General features: G+C 34.6%; 1 protein-coding gene across 2 annotated transcripts in view; it reads left to right on the forward strand.

Moving 5' to 3' along the window:
- The first annotated feature begins 445 nt into the window (after positions 1-445).
- Positions 446-24034, forward strand: part of Epha3 (EPH receptor A3) — a 362443-nt gene continuing 338854 nt past the window's right edge. The window contains exons 1-2 of one of the 2 annotated variants that reach the window (XM_008832240.3): positions 446-687; positions 21087-21151. In XM_008832240.3, the coding sequence (XP_008830462.1) occupies positions 600-687; positions 21087-21151 (153 nt within the window). In that variant the 5' untranslated portion in view covers positions 446-599. The remainder of the gene's footprint in view (positions 688-21086; positions 21152-24034) is intronic. The other variant, XM_008832239.3, reaches the window with a different exon arrangement.

Below are 24034 nucleotides of genomic sequence, written 5' to 3' on the forward strand. Positions count from 1 at the left end.
ATTGCTGATGGCCTTTAAATTATGTAAGCGTCTTAAAATGAAACTATCCCACTTAAAAAAAAACAAAAAACAAAAAACAAAAAAACATTTCTCTGGCACTTTAGTTTCTTTTCCTCTTACTATACCATATGACACCCCTATCAGGGCTCCTGGTTTCTTTCGTGGACACGGGGAACCAGCGAGCAATGGATCAAGTATAGCAAACAATAAAACAGCTGCCTTTCTGTGAAATGAGGGAATGGCTCCCACGACTCTCAGTCACTGTCCCATCCCAACTTCCGAATCTCTTACCCCATTGGCGGCGCCCTGGACTCCCACCCCACCCCGTGGAGGTTGTTGCACCAGAACTGGCTGCCAGCCCGCTGCCACTGCTCTGCTGTCTTCCTCAGAGCACGCTTCCGACGGCACTAGGACCCAGCGAGGTCCCAGAGCGGGGTTCGTGGAAAGGCAGCCAGACTCCTCCTTATCTCCAGTGTCAAACTTGACATCAGACTGCAAGCGGAGCATGGTAACTTCTCCAGCAATCAGAGCGCTCCCCCTCACATCAGTGGCATGCTTCATGGAGATATGCTCGTCTCACTGCCCTGGGCACCAGCAACATGGATTGTCACCTCTCCATCCTCCTCTTGCTCGGCTGCTCCGTCCTCAGCTGCTCCAGGGAACTGAGCACGCAGCCTTCCAACGAAGGTAAGCCAGGTACCGCGCCGCGCCCCGCGGGGACCCGCAGAACCCTCTGCCCACGGAGCCCACTCGCATCCCTAAGACGCCTCCAAAGGAGAAGAAGAGAAAGAGGAGCTTTGCTCTGCAGCGGTCCCAAAACACTTTGGGAGATAATTTGGGATGGTGGAAACCCTCAGAAAATCTGGTTCTAATCTGATAGTGATTCAAACGATTACCTCGTTTGCCTATTTGAAGCAGAAAGAAAGAAAATCCTCCGGTTTTTACGACCCAGTCTGTTAATTGCCAAATAGCCAAGGCAGTATTTTATTTTCTAATTATGACCATGTGGTACTTTGAGAAGTTTCAAAGAAAAGGCAAACCAACCTTCCAGAACCTACGCCGTGTTTTAAAGATAATGGCAGGTTGCGGCTACTTAGAACCTTTGGCATTTATGAATGGACTGAAGGGGAAAGGGCTTGTTGGAGCCGAGGTGCGCGCGCGTGTGCGTGTGTTTAAAGTACTGGAGAGCTGTGGATTCCGCCTGGGGATGCTGTGCTCAGCGGTACAGGTTCTCATGGGCAGCATATGCATACCACATTAACACTAGCTGTGTTTGCAGGAATGTACAGTAAGCTGAGGCTGGGTTCTTTCAAATAAAGGGCTTACATACAAATAGGAGAATGCGTTTAATGATTAATGAATAGCTCCTGGGTAGATACAGTAAATAACTGAATAGCAAATTAAGAAAGAATGCTCATAGGCAGCAAATGCCATTTACTTGATGTTGGAATATTTATTGTCCTTGTTATGGTCATCCATCGCTTTTCAATGGATTAAAGTGCAAACCTAGTATTAAGAATATTTTTTCTTATGAGTGTGTGCTTCATGCACTACCTTTTTCTGTAGACCTTTCAGGATATATTCTTAATGCTTTATGAATAAAAACACTAACTGTTGAGACAAACTTCTCTGAATAATTGATTTCTTTGCAGTTAACAATTACAACTTTATTTTTCCTCTTAATGATTTTGAATTCATAGCAATTTGTTGGGCAAGTTAGCAAAATAAAGCAATTGTTGTGCAAGCAACACAGCATTATGTATAACACACTTGCTTGAGAATATATTGTAGAGCCAATATTGGTGCTTATTGTATGCATTATTTTTGTAACATGTGTGAAAAAATATTTTTAAACTCATTAACTATAAAGGCTGCTTCAAATGTTGATGACCTAATTTCACTGCTAATGAAGCATTTAATATTCTTTCTTGAGCCACTTGGCTGCCTTGATAAATTTGGAAGATTCCATTAATTTTTTTGTCAGTTTTCAATAGAAAAATTGAAAATCTTTTCAGTGTGATGATAAAGACAATCGTCCTTCCCACAAATGACTTTTTAATGACATAAGTAAATTTTTTTGTAAAAAGATCAGTCATTTCTCTACCAAAGTAATTCTACATAAATTTTAAGGAGCATAAGTTTATATACGAATAATGCAGAAATAAGTTAAGTTCAAAGTGTTTAAAATATTTCTTTAAAGATAACAAAATATTAATGATAAGATGTATTTTTTCCAAATGGAATATATATGAACTGTTTGGATAATGACATTAATTAGTTAATGATGTGTAAGAATATTGACAAAATTACATTTGTGTACAACACAACCTTTAGCAAACTGCAGAAAAATTACCTTTAATCTTATGCACAGTCATATAAAATCAATGAATACAAATTTACTGAAATAGGTACAATTAAGTCTTAACTGCTTTTAAGCCACAGTATATGTCTGGATGGTTATAAAGTGTACAAAATAGATGGGTACACACTAACAATATAGATTTAAAAATGCTAAAAATGCTCATAAAACTGACTAACACAAAGTAATTTGCTTAAATAAAAGTTTTACGTTATCTATTGTTCACAGGCTAATTCTTTCCCAACTGCATCTTGTAGATACTGTCTCCTTTTCCTTTTGAGCTTGTGAATGCATTTAAAAAAATCAAAATGAAACATTTAACTTAGATAATACATAAATAAGTAATGCTTTAAATATTTATCAAATTTCTTGGCTCTTAGTAGTTGAGTTGAATCTTATGACCAGTGAAAATTCCAAGTATGGGCCAAGATTTCCATGCAATTCCTCTGACAAAGTAATTTAGATCCATATATAGGGTAAAAATAAAATGAATCACATTAATGTAGCATTCCCATGCATTTTGAAAACTGAAGTATCAGCATATAGGCTATAAAAATATGCTGAAAATCATGTTCAAAAACTACAGAAAAGTTACTAGACATTAATAAGAGCATATTTACTATAACATGGCCTGCTCTTTATTATGAAGCTACACATGGCAGAAATGAACGAACAAAACCAGGCCATTGAGCTGATGGCTATGAATCTTGCCTTTATGAGAGGTTTTTGTAAAAAAGAGTTTGAGATAATTAAATATCAGAATTCGAATTCCATCAAGCCATCATAAGAAAAATAACTTAAAAGTTTGATCTGAATTTTCTAATTCATAATTTAATTGCACTAACATTCTAAAATGCTTTCAAGAAAGTGATTCCACTGGACATTTTCTTGTTAATGATAATAAAGGTGTATAATTTCAATGATTATTTGAGAATTGGCCTACATACACAGAACTTTGTAAAACATTTATTATATGACCATTTCTTTCCATTCACATATAATAAAAAGAGACTTCCAGTGATAAATAATTACCTTCATAATGAATATTTGTACCATTTTATTAGAAAAGTTCTCATTCTTGCTTTCTGTTCCCATCTTGCATGGATTCTGATAATAGTAAAAAATAACTTTGGAAAGAGGTAAAACTTGATATAGAATAAAGTTATCAGCTGTTAGTAGTCAAAACTGTTTCAGATTTACACAGAGTACCCTTTTAAAACACAGTGTATTCAAAACAATCTGAAACAGAACTATTAAACTTAATAGTTTCCCATCCAACAGTGTTCATAGATGAATTAACATTTACCCCATAAACTCTTTACATTGAAAATGAGAGTTTCCAAAATAAAATTAAATCTACATACTTATACACTACGTACTTGGGAATACTTTTTCTGGAGTGGCTAAGACACTTTCTATGAAATGCATTTCTATGAACATAAATCTTCCTCTAAGTATGAGAGGAGATTATGTGATTGTTTAAAGCTTAAAAGTAAAACTTGCAGATGTGTGCTATATGGTTCCCTTAGAGTAGTAGGCAACAGTTGGAGATAACAAATATTTAAATAATGGATTTCCTCTTTTGAGAAATTACTATGAATTGACATCACTATATCAATACTATATACTCTTATCCTCAAATGAAAACATTCTGTGATTGAAACTTTAACGGAAAGCTAAGCTATCATGTCATCTTTATAGGTTTTTTTTTTTAAAGAGGGCTTACATTTGCTTTTAATAGCATTTCTTCATGCTAGACTAAATAACTGAATGCATCATACATTTTTGTAATTTAATAGTTCTCCTAATAGCTTGCTCTTCCACCCACCCCCAACAGTTATAACTGTGTTACTTGCCTGGAGGTAGAAGAAACCTTAATTTCACTACTTTATAACCCACAACAGTTAACACTTGACCTAGGTCATTAACAGGATTATCAGCAAATTTGTTTAAGCTTTTACTGACAATCTGAATTGCTATGATAATATTTTGATTGTACTGAAAAGAAACTTCTTGTAACCTCTCAAAATCTATCATGAAATTAATTTATTCTGAATCTATATCTTCTTAAAAATAATATTGATTTTATTAAATTCAGGTGAGGAAATATTCACTTTTGGGCCCCCATTTACTTCACTTTTGGGGTTCCACATACCACATCAGTCCCTGTCAGAGTGAAAATTAAAAAAGTCTTTTAAATATTAAATTCTCTGGCAATAACAGTGGAGTTATAAATATAAAACAGCTTCACCATGGCTTTGAGCATTTTCAATTTTATGCTTTTTTATTATTGCTGCCCTAATGGATATACTTTTTATGCTTGCTTCAAAGTAAAAAGTTAGTTATGTTTATAACTTGGAAGTGACTGGGCCAACAAAACGAAGACTACATATTATAAAACACCATGTCACATGTTAGGTCATGATTACATTGCATGCTAAGTTTATTTTTTTCCACAAATTACAAGAAATTGTGAGTTTCCATGAAAACTAATCAAAATAATGCATAACTTTAAAACAAAACATTATTCATAATCATAACGTAAAGGTATTTTATCATTGTTAGCTCTTTAAAAAGTTTCACATAAAGCTTTTTATTGCTGAATTTATGGTTTCTTCCTTATGCATAGAAAATTTTAATAGTTTTAAGTTGAAAATAAACTAATTTTAAAAATAGATTAAGAGTCGCTATCTTGATTGTGTCCTACCCATATTTGAATATTCAAGTTTCTGTTATGCTCTTTAATTGTCTAATCACTTTTTATTACTATTTCCAAATATTTTCCCTTTGTAAATATTCCTAAACATTAAAATTCTTACAAGAACTTTGAAAATTTTCTGAACTAAAATATATATAACATTTAAATATAAAATAATTAGTTTCATATGAAAGGGAATTTTAAGGCAAAACATATTTCTACAGTATATTTGATTTACTAACTTCATTGGAAATAGAAGCAGCAAGAAGTGTTCTTGAAAGTTACATTTTCCAAGTCATAAAATCTTCAAGAAAATATTAATAAAACTTTCCACAAATCATCAAAACTTGGTAAGTTCTTACAGACATTACTTACTAAGAAATCTGTGATGTGGCCTACCTTTGATTTGAGTCATTTTCCAATTATTTTGTTTGGCATCACTACTAGATGTACAGAGAAATATGTATTTCTTGGAAGGATACTAACTTTTAAGAGGAATTTCTGTCCAGATCTTCAACTTTATTTTTTAAGATACACATTTTTCTTTAAAATATCCAATAAACCTTACTCTTTCAATTCTTGCTTGAGAAAGATTTAGAACAGATTCAGGTGTCCTTCTTGGTTGTTTAAGAGATCTGGATTTTATCACCGGGGAGGGTCAGTAAGGGTTTTCTTTCTTTCTTTTCTTTTTTTTTTTTTTTTCCCAAGTGTGCAAGTAGCTTTTCACACATTTTTCAAATAAAGGGTTGACTGGCAGTGTGAAACGTTCATTATATTATTCATCCAGGTATGCAGAAAGCTGAGATTAGAATTTTACTCCTCAAAAAATTGAAAATCCTTAGCTATTTCTTCTATAGTGGCTTTAAGAATTAAAATACTGTTGTGATGTTAGTGAAACAGAACAGCTTCCAAACCATCAAACTATCAATCTTGGAAGAGGATATTCCTTATGCTCAAGGCATGGATTCTTGTGTGCCCCTTGATTTCAAACTTTTCAGGTCTGTTGCTTGCTGCCTGGTTATCAGGTAGTTGTTGGAACTTCGCAGATTTGTTCTTTCCATGAAAAATCTAAAGGTCAGCAAGTTTTATTTTGCCTTCTACCATTTTTCTGTGAAATATGCAAAAAAAGCGTATGCAAGGGAAAGAAACATAAAATGATAATTGGAAAGAAGTGCAAAGGTTCTAAAGCCAATGGTAACATATAAATCTTTTTGCTTAAATGACATTTATCATTTAAAACATCTGGGTAGTCGTTTTTTATTAAATCCCTAAAAACCCAGTTTAAAAGAAAAAAAAAAGTGTGTGCACGTTTGTTTATTTCTCCTCTCGAGTTTAAGCACTGACTCTGATATTTTCTTCAGAAGCAAATGTCTTATCCAAGGAAGTTTTAAGACTGTGAGTCAGATTCTGCTTCCAGGGCCCCCTTTGAAAGCTCGAGTGCATGCAAGTGGAGGGTGGATGGAATCAAAACCAGTTCAGCAAATAAAGCTTCCAACTTGAAGTGATGTTATTAAACTAGAAGCCCTGAATGTGCGCGCCCCTCCCCCTTCATTTTCTAAACCATGTCCTGCTGTTCTAGTCAAAGCAAAGGGTGAAAATCCACATAATCCAAACCAACACGGTGAAATGAGAATAATAGGTGAGGAAGGAGGGTGGAAACAAGTGGCAGCACTGTACAAACAAACTGTTGTGAACAGTCTTGGCCAGGGACAGCGGTGGCCGCAGGAGGAGGTGACTACGCCTCTTTTTTCTTCGCGTTACACCACCCACATTTGATAATGCATTACTGATTAAGTTACAAAAGTGCGTACCCTGAGAATTTCTTTTAGCACCATGGAGCTTTCCCGGAGAGTGACTGTACTGTGGCAAAGAATCCAGCGCTTCAGGCTGCCACCACACCCACCCTCAGGGCATCTTAACCACTAACTTTTTAAAGAGATTCAGTGGTGCCCAGGGACGCGGCGCTCCCTCCCCAACGTGATTCATTGCTTTCTCCCTCTGCATCCGGTAGAATATCAGATCATCCAAACCCATGCGCCGTTCTGCGGACCCTACAGCAACCCCTGGTGGGGATGGGGTGGGGGAGATCTTTGTGGACCTTCTTTCTGCGCGCGGATGCCGAAGGCGGGTAGTTGGAGCGGCGGCTGGGTGAAGGGATGCTCGGCTGTTTCCGGCTCTGTGGCCCGGCGCGTGATGCCTGCTGCTAGCTACCCACCCCTTTGCGGGAGCCGAAGGATCTTCTGGGCTCAGAGCTCCGCGGGCGGCGTCTAGACTTGGCTGGCTGGCGAGCAGAGAACGCGCGCCCTCTGCCTGCCGCCACCAGGCTGCCACTGCACCGCTGCTCACCACCTGGCCGCCACCTGCGCCTGGCTCCTCAGAGAGAGAACCTGAGCCCCCCAGACCCCAGCTCCTGCTGATCTCCGCAGGAGACTTAGACCCTAGATCTCTGTGGTCCCGCCTTCTCCCCCATTGCTATCAACCATACTTTTCAATTTGGCATCCGGAGGTGGCGCGTTCATCTCTCCACAGGTTGACAAAGGCAGGTGGTGGACACAGGTCCTGCAAAGTTTCTTTCAAGTTAGGAAAACACCTTCTTTTCTCAGTTTCTTCTTTTCTGCTTGACTGGCTCCTGAGTTACCCGGCTGTCCTGTTTGCTGCTGTGTAACCCTCCTTGCTATTTCCTGATTCTTTGATAGTCCACGCCTCTCCTTCAGTTGCTAAGCTAAACAGAATTCATTTTCTTTTCCAGTTTTCTTTAAAGCCACCTGCTGACATCACCTGTTAGGGCCTTCCTGATTGCTGAGGGAGTGCGCCACAAACTTTCCCTCCTATACAATCAATTTTTCTTCCCAAAGCCTTAACCTTGATTGGCATCAATCAAGTAAACGAAATGGGCCATGGAAGTTTTCTTGGAGTTGCATAATTCAGGAAGGTTTAGTTGACTGGTGCTTGTATTTTTGTGGCTTTCAGGCCTTCAGTGTACTTCTCAACGGCCAAACCCAGTCAATAAGTATGCCCTCCGATCCCTCTCTACACTGGGGTCATAACCACAGTGCCCACTGTATTGCTTTGTCATTCATCTTTAGTGGACATGACCTTAATTATTGAAGAGACCCTAACATACTATTAGGATATCTCCCGATGATACAGCTGAGTAAACCACTTTCTGTTTTCTCTTCTCTACAAATCCTGTAAATCAGTGAGGCATCCTTGCATCCTGGAACAGCACTAGCCTGTCAACCTTAATCCTGGTGGCTGAACTAATTTATATTGGGGACTTTGAACAATTAACTCTACAAGGCTGAGCATTTTGGCAGGAGAAAGAGAAGGAAATCAAATTGATAAGAGGACTTTGAACTTCCAAATTATAGCACACAAGAGTCACAATGATCTCTAAGTTGATACTGTTATGATTATCTGTATGTTAAGGGCAACTTGATGAGGAAGCCAGAATACACACATGTGCAGCCCTGTCCTCACAAATCCCTACCACTGTCATCCTTTCCTGACACTCAGACACTACTTTCCTCATCCAGAATTTCCCAGGAATTCCACCAACAGAAATTGTGAGAAAATCATCACCACAACAAGGGTGTGATGACTGGGGGTTTTATGTAATAAGAATGAAATGTGACGTAACTATTGGAATGTCACCGAGGTCAGTAAAGCTTGCTTCTAAACGCAACCACTGCTCCCTGTGGAAAAATCCCCTCACTTTGGAAATAACTTTCTTAATTACTTAAGATGAAAAAATAAAATGTACAAATTTATCTTTGCTTTCAGTAAAATATTGTAGCCTTTAAAGGGAGTTATTGGGGGACGGGAGAAGGTAGCCAAAGAACACTTTAAAGGTAGCAAATTAGGTTTGGGGTAATTATGCTTTTACGTGAGTATTTCAGCACATATGTTTTGCATTAATTGCTGCACTAAACTCTGTTCACCTGGCAAAGAGCAAAACTAGCATATCGATGACATCAGACCGCCAAATCAAAAAGCTGTTTTTAGGTATCTTTTCTTGCTGTAAGGTTTAAAAAAAAAAATTTTTTTAAAGTTACTTATTTGCTGGGCTCATGCCTCTCAGAATTTAGGAGACAGAGGCAAGTGGATTTCTGTCAAATTCAGGCCAAGCTTGGTCTACATATTGAGTTCTAGGCCAGCTAAGGCTATAGTAAGATCCGGACTCAAAAAAAGAAAGAAAGAAAAAAAAAAGATAAAGAAAAACCAGAGGAAAAAGGGGAATTGGAGAGATGGCTCTGTGGTTACCAGCACTGACTCCTTTTTGCAGAGGACCTGGATTTGGTTCCCAAGCACTGATATGGGGGCTGGTAACTTTTCATAACTGCAGCTCCAGAGGAAACAATACACTCTTCTGACCTCCAAAGGCATTGCACACAGCAGTGCAGTTGCATACATGTAGACAGGTTCACACATATAAAAATCTAAATAAATAAATAAAGTTTTGTAAACAAAACTTTCTTTGTAAACAAAACTTTATTTATTTGTTTATTTATTTATTTATTTATTTATTTATTTATTTATTTATTGAGACAGGGCATCTCTCTTGTAGCCCAAGCTTGCTTTGAACCTTTGATCTTCCCAAGTGTTGGAGTCAGAGAGCTGGACGATTATCTCCAATTTTTATTTAAAATTTCTAGTGAATTATTCACTGTGCTCTGAAAAAGTGATCCAGACACTCAGTAACAACTTTTTTGGGAGCAGAAGTGAAAGGCTGAGTAGATAGGTGTCCCATCAGACCCCCCCCCCCGGTTCTGGAGAACAACTGCCAGTAACTCTTTTATTCACTATTTGATTTTTAAAATTCATGTATGGATTTGTAGAGCTCTTCCAAATCAAGGGAATTGTAAACTTGACTTAAAAAGCCAAGTTTAGAATATTAGAACAAAAAATAAGAATACTATGTAAATTTATATAACACTTGTATTCTATAATTAAGTTTTAAATAGTATGTGAGCGAAACCTGTGTAAATTTGGCCTTTAAAATATTGCTAAAAGTATGCACTTTTACATGGACTATACAAAAATAAATTATTAAACACAATGAAATAAAGAAATAAATCTCCCAACTAAGTTTTCTGGTTTTAGACAACAATCTTGACCAATTACAGCAATTTGGGAAATACAGTTCAATTTGTTTGCTTTAAAAATCACAAGTTAACATCAAAATTGTTTAATCATTATGAAGAGGTTAATCTACCTTTTTTCCAATAATGATTAAGAAAGGTAATGAATAAGTCCTACAGGCCTAGTGATAGCAAATTCCTATGACAAAGTTGGCTGATATCCAATCTACATGAAATTTTAACATTCCCAATTTATCTCAATGACAACAGGAAACAGCATTTTGTTAGTAGTTAACATATTTCCTGATTTTCAAACGTGGTTTAGCAATTGATAATATCTTTTGAACAATAACTTCAGAACATATCCATTTAGAAATATATGTCTCATTGCAAATGATGGCAGATAGTCTTCACACTGAGGGGAAGTTAGGCTGGGAAACCAATTTGCAATGTCTTCCATGTGGCTCATTTTAATAATCCTTTGGATAAGCAAAATACCACTCTAAGGAAAAGCTTGTTTTTAGCACAGACTGCCTCTCTCTCTCTCTCTCTCTCTCTCTCTCTCTCTCTCTCTCTATCTATCTATCTATCTATCTCTATCTCTATCTCTCTCCCCCTCACTCTTTCTCTTTCTCATTCTCTCTCACACACACATTTTATTTATTTATTTGGAGGGAGGGGTTGTGTACATATAAAAATAATGCATGAGAGTCAGTTCTTTCCTAACATGTGGGTCTCCTCTCCCCTCCTCTCCTCTCCTCCCCTCTCCTCTCCTCTCCTTTCCTCTCTGTCCAATAGTTCTGTTCCCTTACAAAACTGAGCTATTCACATACTGTGACCACAATTCTAATATTGATCATTTTCTCCACTGCCTGTAATAATTGTGATTTTTCCCTTAGATGTGACAAAGCAATTTAAGGTTGCTTTTGCATTTTAATAGAAGGAAGAGAATTAAGATCATTTTAAAAACTCTAACTAGAAAATAAAATGTCCAATAGTTCTGTTCCCTTACAAAACTGAGCTATTCACATACTGTGACCACAATTCTAATATTGATCATTTTCTCCACTGCCTGTAATAATTGTGATTTTTCCCTTAGATGTGACAAAGCAATTTAAGGTTGCTTTTGCATTTTAATAGAAGGAAGAGAATTAAGATCATTTTAAAAACTCTAACTAGAAAATAAAATGCTGTCCTTTTATTAAATATGCAAATCCCATTAAACATAACTATTACTAAATATTGGGAAATGCTGTTTTCAAGCATAGTATTTTTCTTCTGGCTTCCTTCCTTTTACTGTCTGTTTTACTATAGATAAGATTCATTTACATTTAATAATTCAAACAGTAAAACTTAGAGCTTTTACTGCATTTTGAATATTTCTGGTCTAGACTAGAGGCTTTTAATGTTCTTTTCTGAAAAAAAGAAAACTTGCAAAGGTGATTCTATGCATTTTATGTGACTGAACTGTTTAATTTAGTCTATAATAATGGCTCCCCTCTATTTTGAAGCACGATGGCCTTTCTTAAGCTTTGCACATTGTACATTGAAACTTTTTCTTACCTTTGAAAGTGATATTCAAAATCATTTAAAATATTTTGATGGCAAAAGATATAATTCAGAATAAAGTTTAAAAATATTATAACATCTTTTAAATTTTCCCTTTCCAAAGGAAATCCTCTGGAAATTAAGAATATTTTGTTAGCCAGACAGGTTTGTATTAATAGTAGCTTTACTACTCTAATGCTAATTGTAATAAGTTCAGAATATTAAACAACTTGAAACTTACAAGTTTAGAAATTGCTAAAGAGAGCCAAGAAAAGTGTGATATAGGTAGTTTCTTATTACACAATAGCTTATCTTTCATAATTATATTTTATTTGTATTTGTCTATTTGCCCAGGGTGTACAACTAAGGATTAGTTAGTCACTGGACTTTTGAAATAGATGATAAACATTGATGTGCTCTATGCCCTTGAAAATATCAATTTTGGTAGAATGGATGGCCAGAAATGACTTCTTACTTAAAAATTATTCAATGACATATATAGGAAATAAGGAAAAATACTATGTGAATCCTCAGAGGATGGTACAGTACCAGCTACAAACTGTGCTCCCTGGAACACAGAGGGGAGATTAGATTTTTGCTTCATTTCAATGATAGAGATGAGTATAATCCAGATTTTTAAAAATATTTTATAACATGGTTCTAACACTTCAATGGCAATTTAAGTGAATGCATAATAAATTAAGTACTTTTGGAAAAACCGATAGTTCAGAAATATTCCCAGAAAAGAGAGCCATAAAGTGAATGTAAATTCTGTGTTCATATACTCATGTACATGTGTGTGCAAGTGAGTGTATTAGAAACATATGTGAGTAACACAAACGGACCATCCCAAAATAGAAGCTTCTGTAGAGCCTTTTCACGATGTAATTACAGTACCAAGGAAAACCACGCTGAAGGTTGTTTGAACTCTACCTCCTCTTTCATCAGTAAATTAAAAGTTTTCTGACTGTTCCCAGCAGTCAGTTTGATATTTTCCATTGACACCATAATCCTAAAATTTGAAGAAAATGGCTGGAGCTTTGAAATAAGTGCATCTTCTGTAGACTGTTACAAAGATCCAAACGTATGTCATGCAGAACCTGTGTATATGTGTCTGGGTTTATAACTATTGGTCGAATTTGTATTGCTACAAGCCAAACAAATAACATGTGACCTTTTAGATAGTTTCTTAAATATGATGAAATTGAAGTCATGCTCAGATTAAAAGTTTTTCAGATATTTAAACCAATTTATTTATTACAGAATGAACTTCTTTTGAAATAAAATGTGTCTGTTGAGATATAAATATGTATAGAGGTTGTTCTTAAATTGAAATTCAACTTCATTATACTTTTTGGTTCTATTGCTAAAATTTTGAATCGTTATGCCCAAAGAACTTCCAGAAACTTTTTTATTTCTATAAAGAATTTTACATTGGAATTAATTTCATACATTTTCATAGGCATCAGTCAAAATCTGGTGCAAAAGAACTTCTCTTTAGTATCTTAAATTTGATAATCAAGATTTTGTGATATTTTGATTTAAAATGTACCAAGATAAGCCTGATTTTATGAGAAAATTCACAATGCATACACTGAGGTTTAAAATGCTATTTTCCTTAATGATTGTTTCTATAATATAATTGAATAATATTTTCATTTTTCACTTTCTAATCATTCAAAAAGTTTCTGAATTAAAAGTAAACAATTTTTTGTTTCTAAAACACTAAAAAGAAAACATGCATTGAAAATATGCTGTTTCTATATAATTATTAATATTTTAATTTTAGACGCATTTTGGAAAATATATCTCACTTGTCCAAATGATTAATACATTAGTTGACAATGTGTATAACAAAGAGATCAATTATTCTACAGACAATTTCTAAAGCTGAGGTTGTTCATATACTAAAAATTTATTGGCAGAGCACCCCACAAGTTTATGTCAAAATATTATTTTGTTAAGAATTCTCTATGATATTTTGATGAATTTTTAATTAAAAATGAAAAACAACAAGGAAAACCCTTAGTGTTTTAGAAACAGGATAGTTTACACTTGCTAAAGTCTCCAAGTTTCAAGTGGGTTTTGGTCTGTGTTATTTCCTGGAACTACATAATCAGGACAACAGGACCTCTTGTTGTGGAGCCTTGTGTTTTTGTTTAGAGGCATTCTCCCTGCTGTTGGCAAAATTTTTAATGAGGCAAATAATTAAAATTTCTTCTACAATTAAGATCTATAGAAAAATAAATTCAAAATTATTTCTCAAGATAAAAATTCAGTTAGAAAGAATAAATTGATAATCTACCACCTTGTTCAGAAATCTGTTACATGTAAAAAATCCAAACAAGATATAATGAGACATTTTTTTTCTCAAAAAGTGTTAAGCATTGTAGGTTTTTCATGACTTTTTACCATAATTATCTTAACTGGAAAGTTAAATAAATATTTCTGTGACATAACATACATATTAAATTTAAGCTAGCTTTCAAGAAATTTTGCCAGCAAACAATTGATAGATCAGAGTTGAAATATTTTATAGCATAGGTACCATATTTGTAGTAGTTAGTTAATAAGGCATAATTCCTCTCACTTCTATGAAAATATTCTATTAAGTTTAGATGTGTACAAAATAAATACAAACAAAAATTCAAGAAATAGCCAAATTAAGAAAATGTAAACATGTTAGATAAATTCAAACTGAGAAATATCCATAGAATTGACTGCTCTAAATTTCTTCTCAATGGAATGTCCTAATGCATACAGAAAAACTGAAAGGCTGAACTGTAGTTAACTTTTGTTCAAAAACTAAAACTTGATTTCTTAATTCCATGTTGTTTTTGACCAGAGAACTACACAGAGATGTACAGCACCAAGAATAAATGCATTTCTCCCTGTGTCATTTTCTTCTGTTTGGGCTGCTTAAGTATAATTTAGAAGCAGATTAAAGGCCCCTTCTATGCTCTGTAACCTAGAGCAAAGCTACCCTGTTTATCGTCATAGAAAGTGATGAAAATGATAAAGATAAGTGTAGAAAAAATGTGGCTGTGCAATTGCAGTGATGATGTGAACAGAAGAGAAAGTCATTATTCTTTAGTCAAAGTAAAAGGTAATGAAAGGACGGACTTGTCTTCAGTTGTAATGATTTTATCCTTATTTGCACTTAACCATAAAGGACCCTTATAAGTGAAGATTTTACAAGAAAATATGTCTATTATTATAGGAACCTGAAATCATTTAGCCATCAAATCTTGCTGTTCATCTTGAAATGATTATTTGATAATTATATATGACTCAATATTTTTGTGAATGCAACCATAATATTACCACAAAGCATACAGATGTACTGTTAAGCATTTGAAAATATCCTTTGCTTTAGTAAGAGACAATAGCATTTAGATTTTACAATTGTTTTACTACTGTTTGTACATTTGAAGCACCTTAGCACTTTTTCTGGTAGTGAATATGAGCTTAACTGTCAGTCTTCTAATTGAGCAAGGAATCACTCTGAATCAAAATTTTAAAATGTTCTTAAAAAAAAAAAAACAATTCAACTTAATATCTACCTGAATTTCTAAATGTGAAGAATTTATGTCTTGGGTTTTTTTGTTTGTGTATTTGTTTATTTTGTGTTTTCTCTTTTCAGAGAAAAGCCCAGCTGGCCTGGAACTTGCTTTGTAGACCAGGCTGGACTTGATCCCACAGAGATCCCCCTGCCTCTGCCTCCTGAATGCTGAGATTAAAGGCATGCACCACCACACCTGGCTCTGCCTATTAATCTTTCCTCATACTAAGAACATTTGTCTTAAATTCTCATTTGATTGCCCACATCTTCAGTGCTGGGAATGCGGCTCAGTGGTAGAGCACTTAATTAGCATGTGCTAGGCCCAGGTTCAAGCTCCAGCACTGCAAACCAAGAAGATAGAAAAGTGAATAAAATGAGTTCTTTTAAAAAGATGTGGGGGGTTTTGTTGTTGTTGTTTGTTTTTTTGTTTGTTTTTTTTTTTTTGTCAGAAGCCAAGGCAGGAACTCAGGGCAGGAACCTGGAAGCAGGAGCTGGAGCATAGGCCATGGAGGAATGTTGCTTACTGCCTTGTTCCCCGGCCTGTGCTCAGCCTGCTTTTTTATTTCTTCTTTTTAAAAAAATTGATTTTTTTGTGATTTTCTTACAATATAGTTTGATGGTATTTAGATCCCCATCCCTTATCCTCACCTCTCCCCACTGCCCCTTGCCCAATTTAATGTATACACACACACACACACACACACACACACACACACCCAAATGCCACTCACACACCCTATAATTCAAGGAAAACAAAAAAACCACACACACACACACACACACACACACACATACACACACACAGAGTCTATTTTGTGTCCCCAAATGCCATTCAGTGTGGGCCCATCAAGAGTACCATCCCTATATATACCGTCTTTCTCCCTCTCAGCAGCCATCAATTGGCAAAAGTTCCTTGGGTTGAGTTGGGATTTTTTACAGACTTCCTCATGTCTAGGCTGGGATTATGTCTGGTTTGACTTGATAGGACTTGCACATGCTGTCACCATTTCTGTGCTCTCATATGAGTAAATGACCAGCTGTCTGGAAGAATCATTTTCCCTGTGGTCATCTACCCTCTCTGGCTCTTACTATTTTTCTGCCTCCACTTCCCCAATAATCTTGAGCCTTTGGAGGCAGGGGTTTGAAATGTATGTCCTGTTCAGGGATAAGCAGTCTGTGGCCTCTTGTTCGCTGCACATTTGCCAATGGTGGGTTTTGATGTTAATCACCATATACTGCATAAGGAAACTTCTCTGGTGAAAGGTTAGAGATCCTATGTGTAGAGACTGCTTTAAGAATGTGTCACTAATGGTCAAGATTCTCAGAGACACTTATTCTCTACATTTGACCAGTTCTGTAACTTTGTAATAGCTTCTATTTGTTGCAACAAGGAGCTTCTTTGATGAGGGGTGAAAGGTACACCTGTGTGTAAATACGAGGATGCATCCTAAGAATAAAATAGAAATTAATTTTCATTAATTTTTATTGATAACAAGAAAAGATTCGGCCAATTCTTGATATGAACAACTCTTGACATGTCCAATGTAAACGAATTTTATTCTTTTGATGTTGGGAATCAAACCTTGAGCTTCATACATGTAGGATAAACACACGATCTCTGAGCTACACGCCTAGCTAGAAAGGGACTGTTGATTGAATTTCTCCATTGTAACAGAGGATAGGAACAAAAAGAGGACGGTGGTGTTTCTTAGACATCTGAATTACCCAGTCCAGCGCAGTGGGAAAAGTGATGGTGTAAAAACCAGTGAAGGGGGTCAGAGAGATGGCTCAGCAGTTAAGAGCAACTGAAGCTCTTGTAGAGGATCCAGATTCAGCTCCTCGCACCCAAATGTTAACAAATAACCATCTCTAACTCTAGTTCCTGAGAATCTGAGACCTTCCTCTGGCCTCTGTAGGCACTGTTTAACATAAGTACATTTAACACCCAAGCAGGAAAACACACACTTAAAATAAAAATAATTTTTATTTTATTTAATAAAATAAAAATAAATAATAAACAGTGCCACGAATGACAGCCAGCTTTCCTTCTTTCCAGAGTTTCTTCTAACCAATCTGAACTCAATTACTCTGGACTTTATTCTTACTCATTATTCTGTTCTACACCTGGTTATTTCCATTAAATACTATACATTAGCACCAATCAAAAAGTCGATTTCAGGAGATTATTTCTCCCCTAATGCACAAATTTAAGCCCCTCACCCATTCATGTATTTATATTTAAAGCAATAGGAATACAGAGAATAAAGTGTTGAAAACCAAAACCATGTACTTCTAGACTTAGGACAGGGATTTAAATGCAATTTTACTTCCCAAATCCTACCCATTTATATATCATCTAAAATAGAATCTTAGCAATGTAAAATGTTTTGAATTTAAAATTACCTTAGTTTAAAAAGTTAATATGTGCTATAAAGCACTTTGAATAGAAAATATTCTGGAATTATTGAAATAATATATTTCTTGTTACATGCAAAACATATTTCAAGGTCTTATCATTAGAGCATAACATCTGCAAAGAGACTATTTATGTCTTTGATAAATAAATCACATGAAGTTGGTAATAAAGAATTAAACTATTCATATATTTCTAACAAGCGTTAGGTATAATTACCTAATTCTTCATTAAAATTCAAAATTGTGAATTTAAATTTCAAGCAATTAAAATAATCCATTTTAATTGCAAGTTATGTTTAAAACCCCAGCAATAATATGGCACTTCTGCAAAACAATTCACATAGTAGTTCTTTTTTCCAGAATTAGAATTGGTAGCACAGGGGAAGAAATTAAGGGCTCTTCACATATTTTGAGAGAAGAAAGCAACAGCAACCAAGTTTCTTACCTATGTCAGTGAGGGGATTAAACCAGTGTGTTTAATCTGAGGTTTATTTCTTCAGTGTGCTGAAAGAATCACACACAGATTTATTCACAGTCTCACAACTTTGTCTCTTTCTTTCCTCAATATGAGTCTATGTTGCAATGAGACTATTCACTACACAAAAGACCACAGGCAACTTGAGATTTGTTATGGAATTAACGATGCAGAAACCATTAACCTTAAAGTGTTTAGGATTCTTAGATTGTGTTGTTCTCTTTTGGAAACAAACAAAAGGCACCTTATAAACCAAAACTAAGAACTTTTACAAAGTGTTCTGAAAGCATTCATTCTTCTCTATTAGGTCATGTGTTGATAGTTGATTATAAACACAATTCAGAAGTCAAAGTGGAGTTGTTGTTCCATGTACTGATTTTACAAGAACACTGGGTCCATATAAACTCATGGTGGTTCAAAAGACATGTGCAGTATTTGATCAGTACAGCAATAGTTTAAGATAGCTGTGATAGATAAAATGAAATGTTTGATAGATAACAGAAATAAATTGTAACGGTGCCAATGGTGTTTTCTTTACTTATGATAAATGGATATCCTAAAATTCAACTTATGAGGAAATATAAAAACTTAATTAATGAACTATTCTTACTGTAGTTGGCCTTATGCTATTATTATTTTTGGATTCGCTGCTCTTTTAGTAAAATCCAAATGTAGAGGTGATGAAACCGATCCTTTCTCCCTCCTCATTCGCATTTTAGTTCTTTAGTTAGAAAACTGCATTCCATCAAGTTGTTTACCAAGTAGAGTCACTGTTACAACTTTTCACATATTTCATATTTTAATTTTATGTGTATGAGTGTATTGCCTACATGTATATATAAGTACACCGAGAAGAATGTGCCGGATTTCCCTGGAACTGTAGTTACAGATGGTTGTTAGCCCTTATATGGATGCTGGGAATCGAACCTGGGTCCTCTGCAAGAGCAGTCAGTGCTCATAACCTCTGAGCCATCTCTCCAGCTCTGACAATGTTATAATTAACTCTTCTTTGCCGCAACCAATTTTTTTTCCTCCAGTTAAAAATATTTAAATTAAGTCACTCATATTAGCACGTGATGTGACAAGGAATGTCATCAAGTACCAAATTCAATTATCACATACACATAATGATACCCTGATTTACTTAGGCCCCTAGGGATATAGGTGGTCTGATATAATGAATATTCTCAAGGCAGTCTCATATAGAGCTCAGAAAAAAGATAATGGCTGATATGACCAAGATTAAAAGTGTATTTTTAACAAAAGAAAATTGGCAATATGTTCAAATTTAAAAGTTAAGTTGCATTTTTTAATTTTTCAAATTTTTCTAAAACTATTTTCAAGTGCAATCTAGAACATTCATTTATCAATAAAGGTTTTTTCATCATATTTGAGAGAAAACTGGAATATAATTAGATGCATGGTTAATTTCCACACTAATATCTTAGGAAATGATTTATTGTTGGAAATTATACAATGTAATCCACTCAGTGGCTATCATCTCTCATATAGACAGATTTCCTTCTCATTTTAATTAAGTTAATATTAAGTCATTATCTATAATTATTAAAAAATCAAAAGTAATAGTTTAAACTTATATTCCCTTCATTTAAAGAAATAGAGAATGCAAAATAGAGAATTTGGTTTCAAAGTTTGTACATATAACTGTAATGATCAAGAGCTTTAAAAGCACTCAATATATCTACTGTCCAGCCATCTAGCAAGTATGCGTCTTTGAAATTTTAGTAATTTTGGCTACTCAAGACTGTAATATTCATTACATATGTTCTCTTCCTTAGCATTTTGAATAATTTATTTTCCATTGTAAAATCTGAGATGTTTATAAAAGTGCCTTTTCATGGATTAGAAAACACATGGATGTGTGGTAGACAGTATGTAGATTAACATTGTGTTTTGACTTGTGAGTACATGAAAGTCCTAAAACGAAATTCTCATAGTTATTGATTCCCTGCTCTATTTCACATTAATAATACATTCTTCGGTTATATAGCTTTCCTTTACACCTTCCATTAGCCAGTTATAAGGTTGTTATGTAACTTGGAAGGATGAGGTAAAATTGTAGCTTTCCTTATTTAATAGATCAGATCAACACAATTATACATCACATCAACAGAGTGAGTTTTTAATGCTAATTATTTTGCCTTATTAATGCTTTAATTTTCAGCCTATAACAAATTAATACTGATGTTGAAAATAAATAATTTTCCATTATCTTAAATAATATAATAAAATACAACCACATGCATGTTTCCTTTTTAAATATTTTTAGAAGCCATACTTTTTAATTAATACCAAACAGTTCTGATGAAAATCACTTCAGTCTTTGTGTTACAATACCTTTATTAAGTAAGAATTTTATAGGCAATATTCTGAAACACATTTATTTTTGCTTTGGTTTCTCCTCAAATTTATAGTTAGCACTTTGTTTATTATATATTAATAATTTAAACATTTTTAAAATATATCTTGCAGAATAATATAGTTGGTATTGGCAAATGACAGCAACAAGATGGCATTATAATCAGAACTATTAATTATATTAACATAGCTAAGGCATTAACAATAGAATAATCATGTTAATTAAATTAGCTGTCATTGTAGTTATATGTTAACATTAATGATTTTCCTATTTGGCATTTGTTATTGTTTCCTTTGTAAAATTATTATTGTCACAAGGTATCATCATTTGACTATTAATCTATTTTTTTTATGCTTATAAGTTTAACAGGCCATAGGAACTTTGGATCCACTAATTTTCCTTTTGGTTGTTTTTATTGAAGCTCTCTTTTTCTACTTATATCCTTATAATCAATAAGGGCAGTTGTGTTTATTGAATAACAATACTAACAACAAGACAGTATTAACAGAAGCAAATCGAAATAGTTCATTACTCTTACATGTCTTTGTGTACTTGTTTTTTCTTGTAGTTAATCTACTAGATTCAAAAACAATTCAAGGGGAGCTGAGCTGGATCTCCTATCCATCACATGGGGTGAGTTCAGTAACCATTAACAGAAATGTGACTCTGTCCTTTGCCTCTCTTGGAGAACATAAGAAGTCACTGATGTGTTTTCTGAAGGAAACTCTGTACTCCTGATGGAAGATTATATTCAAGAGTGTGTTCTGCTATGAAGCTACAGATCATTACAGTGTTTTACTTCTGAATTCATTGATTGATGGAGTAGAATGATTAAATATTTTATTGTTATTGGCTTTCTATAGATGATATAAATGTGGTTATATAAGATATTTGTGATGGGACAAGATAGATAATTCAACAAGAATTAAAAATTTCATATTAGATGTAAAGCATGTTTTGAGTAATGCTAATTTCTGAGTCAGAACCTGAAAAGTAAACCTTGACAATTTCAAGTACAGAAGAATTAATTTGTCAAGAGTACAAACATATGTTGCCTTAATTTGTTTTAAACATTTTGGACTTTCCAGGATTGTTTTAAAACGATTTTATTAAGAGGAAAAATTTAGTATGACTTTAAATTTTAAGCTTTTAATATAATTATTACATGTTATCAATCTAGGCACAGTTTACCAAGGTGTGTGGCATTCTGGTATGCCAAATGTTTTAATAAGGCTTTTATGTAAGAAAATTATCTATTTTCAAAACAGGATGACACATTTGGAAAATTCTCATGCCTCCAAAAACTGTAGTGAATGTCTCAACATATTTTTCTTGTTTCTGAGTATAACTTGCAAGAAATGTGAACTATTTGTCATAAGAATACAGTTAATATATTTTTTTCTTCTGTGATCATCTTTCAAAGAGATTATAATCATGGAGATTTAGTATTCGTGTTCTATTTTTAGATTTGTTTATGTCTAAACACACTGACCTTCACAGTACCATCAGCTCTTCCTTCCCAAAGGGATGCTTTTTCTCAAGGATACTTCATCCATCTGTCATCTTTGTATCTGCTTCTCTTTCCGGAACACCTTGACATTGACAGAATGCCAAAACCCATCACTAGGCCTTCTATAGTTACTTTGGAAGGGAGAGTATGACAGAAGCCAGGAGTTAGCTTTCCCGTAGGTGTAAAGGAATTAAGTGATTGGGATGAAACACAACTTGAATTGTCATAAAAAAAAATGAATCAAAACTCAGGACTGTGCTGGACAATGCATATAATGCTCCCGAGCTAAAAGTTAAACTTTATTTGATTTTAGATTTTAGATATTTGAAAATTTTATTACTTCATCTGTTGCCACATCATGGAAATCTACTGTTTAAGGACACAAGAAATGTATATTGTATACTGACAGTTTTACTAATACATACACACACATGCATACACACGCACGTATGCACCTACTGTTCTTAACAAGAAAAAACTAAGAAAGGTTATGGTCCAATTTCCTGCCTCTCTTTGACCTAGGAATCTCTTCCAGTTCCCCCAGTAAACAGTTTTCAGTTTTTACTTTGCCTCAGAATGGAGGTAGAGAGTTTCTCTCAGACATGGCCTTTCTCCCCTTTGCTTCTCTCTGCTGATCTTGCAGATATGACTTGTCATTTCTGGTGCTTAAAATAGCTCAAAACAACCTCTCTAAGTTTATCGTATTTTTTTTTCAGACAAAGAAAGCAAAAGGCTTCCTATTGCTCTCTCTCTCTCTCTCTCTCTCTCTCTCTCTCTCTCTCTCTCTCTGTGTGTGTGTGTGTGGTATGTATGTGCATATGTGGTGATGTATGCATGTGTATCTGTGTATACATTTATGTGTACACATATTTAAAGGCCAGAGGTCAATATTCAGTGTCTTCCTTTATTACACCTCATTTTAGTTTTTGAGACAGGGTGTCTCACTGAACCTGGAACCTGGCGATATAGCAGGAGATTAGCAAGCTCTGGGTGTGTGTATGCCTCCTCAACACTAGGATTACAGTCACATGCCAGCAAACTTGACTTTTGCTTGGGTGATGGGGATCTGAATTCAAGTCCTTGTGCTTTTGTGGCAAACATTATGCTGAAAGAACCATTTACCCCACAAAAGAAGCCTTTTAATAAGTCTTTAAATTTATAAAGCTCAAAACATATGACTAAGAAGGAAAGAAAATAAAGATAAAATATGTGAATTCTTTGTGATGAGGTTGAGTGTATATTTCCTGTAAATTTATCCCCTATTTAAAGTTAAACAATAAATTTCAATGAGAAATAGTAGTGCATATTTATAAAATATTCAATTGATAGTCATTTCTTCCTATTTAACTTATTGGGAGAAAGCACTGTAAAAAAATTTAAATATGGGATTTAACCTTCTTTGCTTGATAATCATTTGCATCTTTGGATTTCATTAAATTTTTTTAGTTGGTGGTTTGTGGCTGTTGTTTTGTGGGGTTTTTTCTTCTTCTTCTTCTTCTTCTGGTTTGGAGACAGGACAGGGTCCCACTGTGCAGATAACACTTGTCTCCATATAACTTTCCATCCCTATCTGGTCTTGAACTCACAAAACTGCTTCAGCTTCTAGAGCACTGGGATTACTGGGGCATGGCTCTACATCAGAATCTATTTTTGATTGCACAGTCTTTTCCGTTTTCAGTATGACAATGGTAAATGTATTTTGTTTGTAATTGCTTATTATGGAAACAATTATCATACACTTATCAAAGCTTTTCTGTAAAATACAGCATAGAATAGCTAGAACTTGAAATGACTTTAACAAATTAACCCTCACAAAATGTAGTACCTCTTGTTCTGATGCTTAAGTTAACTAAAACATGAGTTTATAAACTCAGAGGAAAAATCAAGAGTAAAAAAATCTTACCATATGGAATCACTAAAAATCATGCTTCATTGATTTAGCACAATGGGTAATGGAATGAAAAGGAAAGAATGGAAGTGGTTTTGATTCTGCCTCATGGGGACGT

The sequence above is a fragment of the Nannospalax galili genome, unplaced genomic scaffold (genome assembly GCF_000622305.1).
Source record: "Nannospalax galili isolate Female #2095 unplaced genomic scaffold, S.galili_v1.0 scaffold293, whole genome shotgun sequence".
Lineage (NCBI taxonomy): Eukaryota > Metazoa > Chordata > Mammalia > Rodentia > Spalacidae > Nannospalax > Nannospalax galili.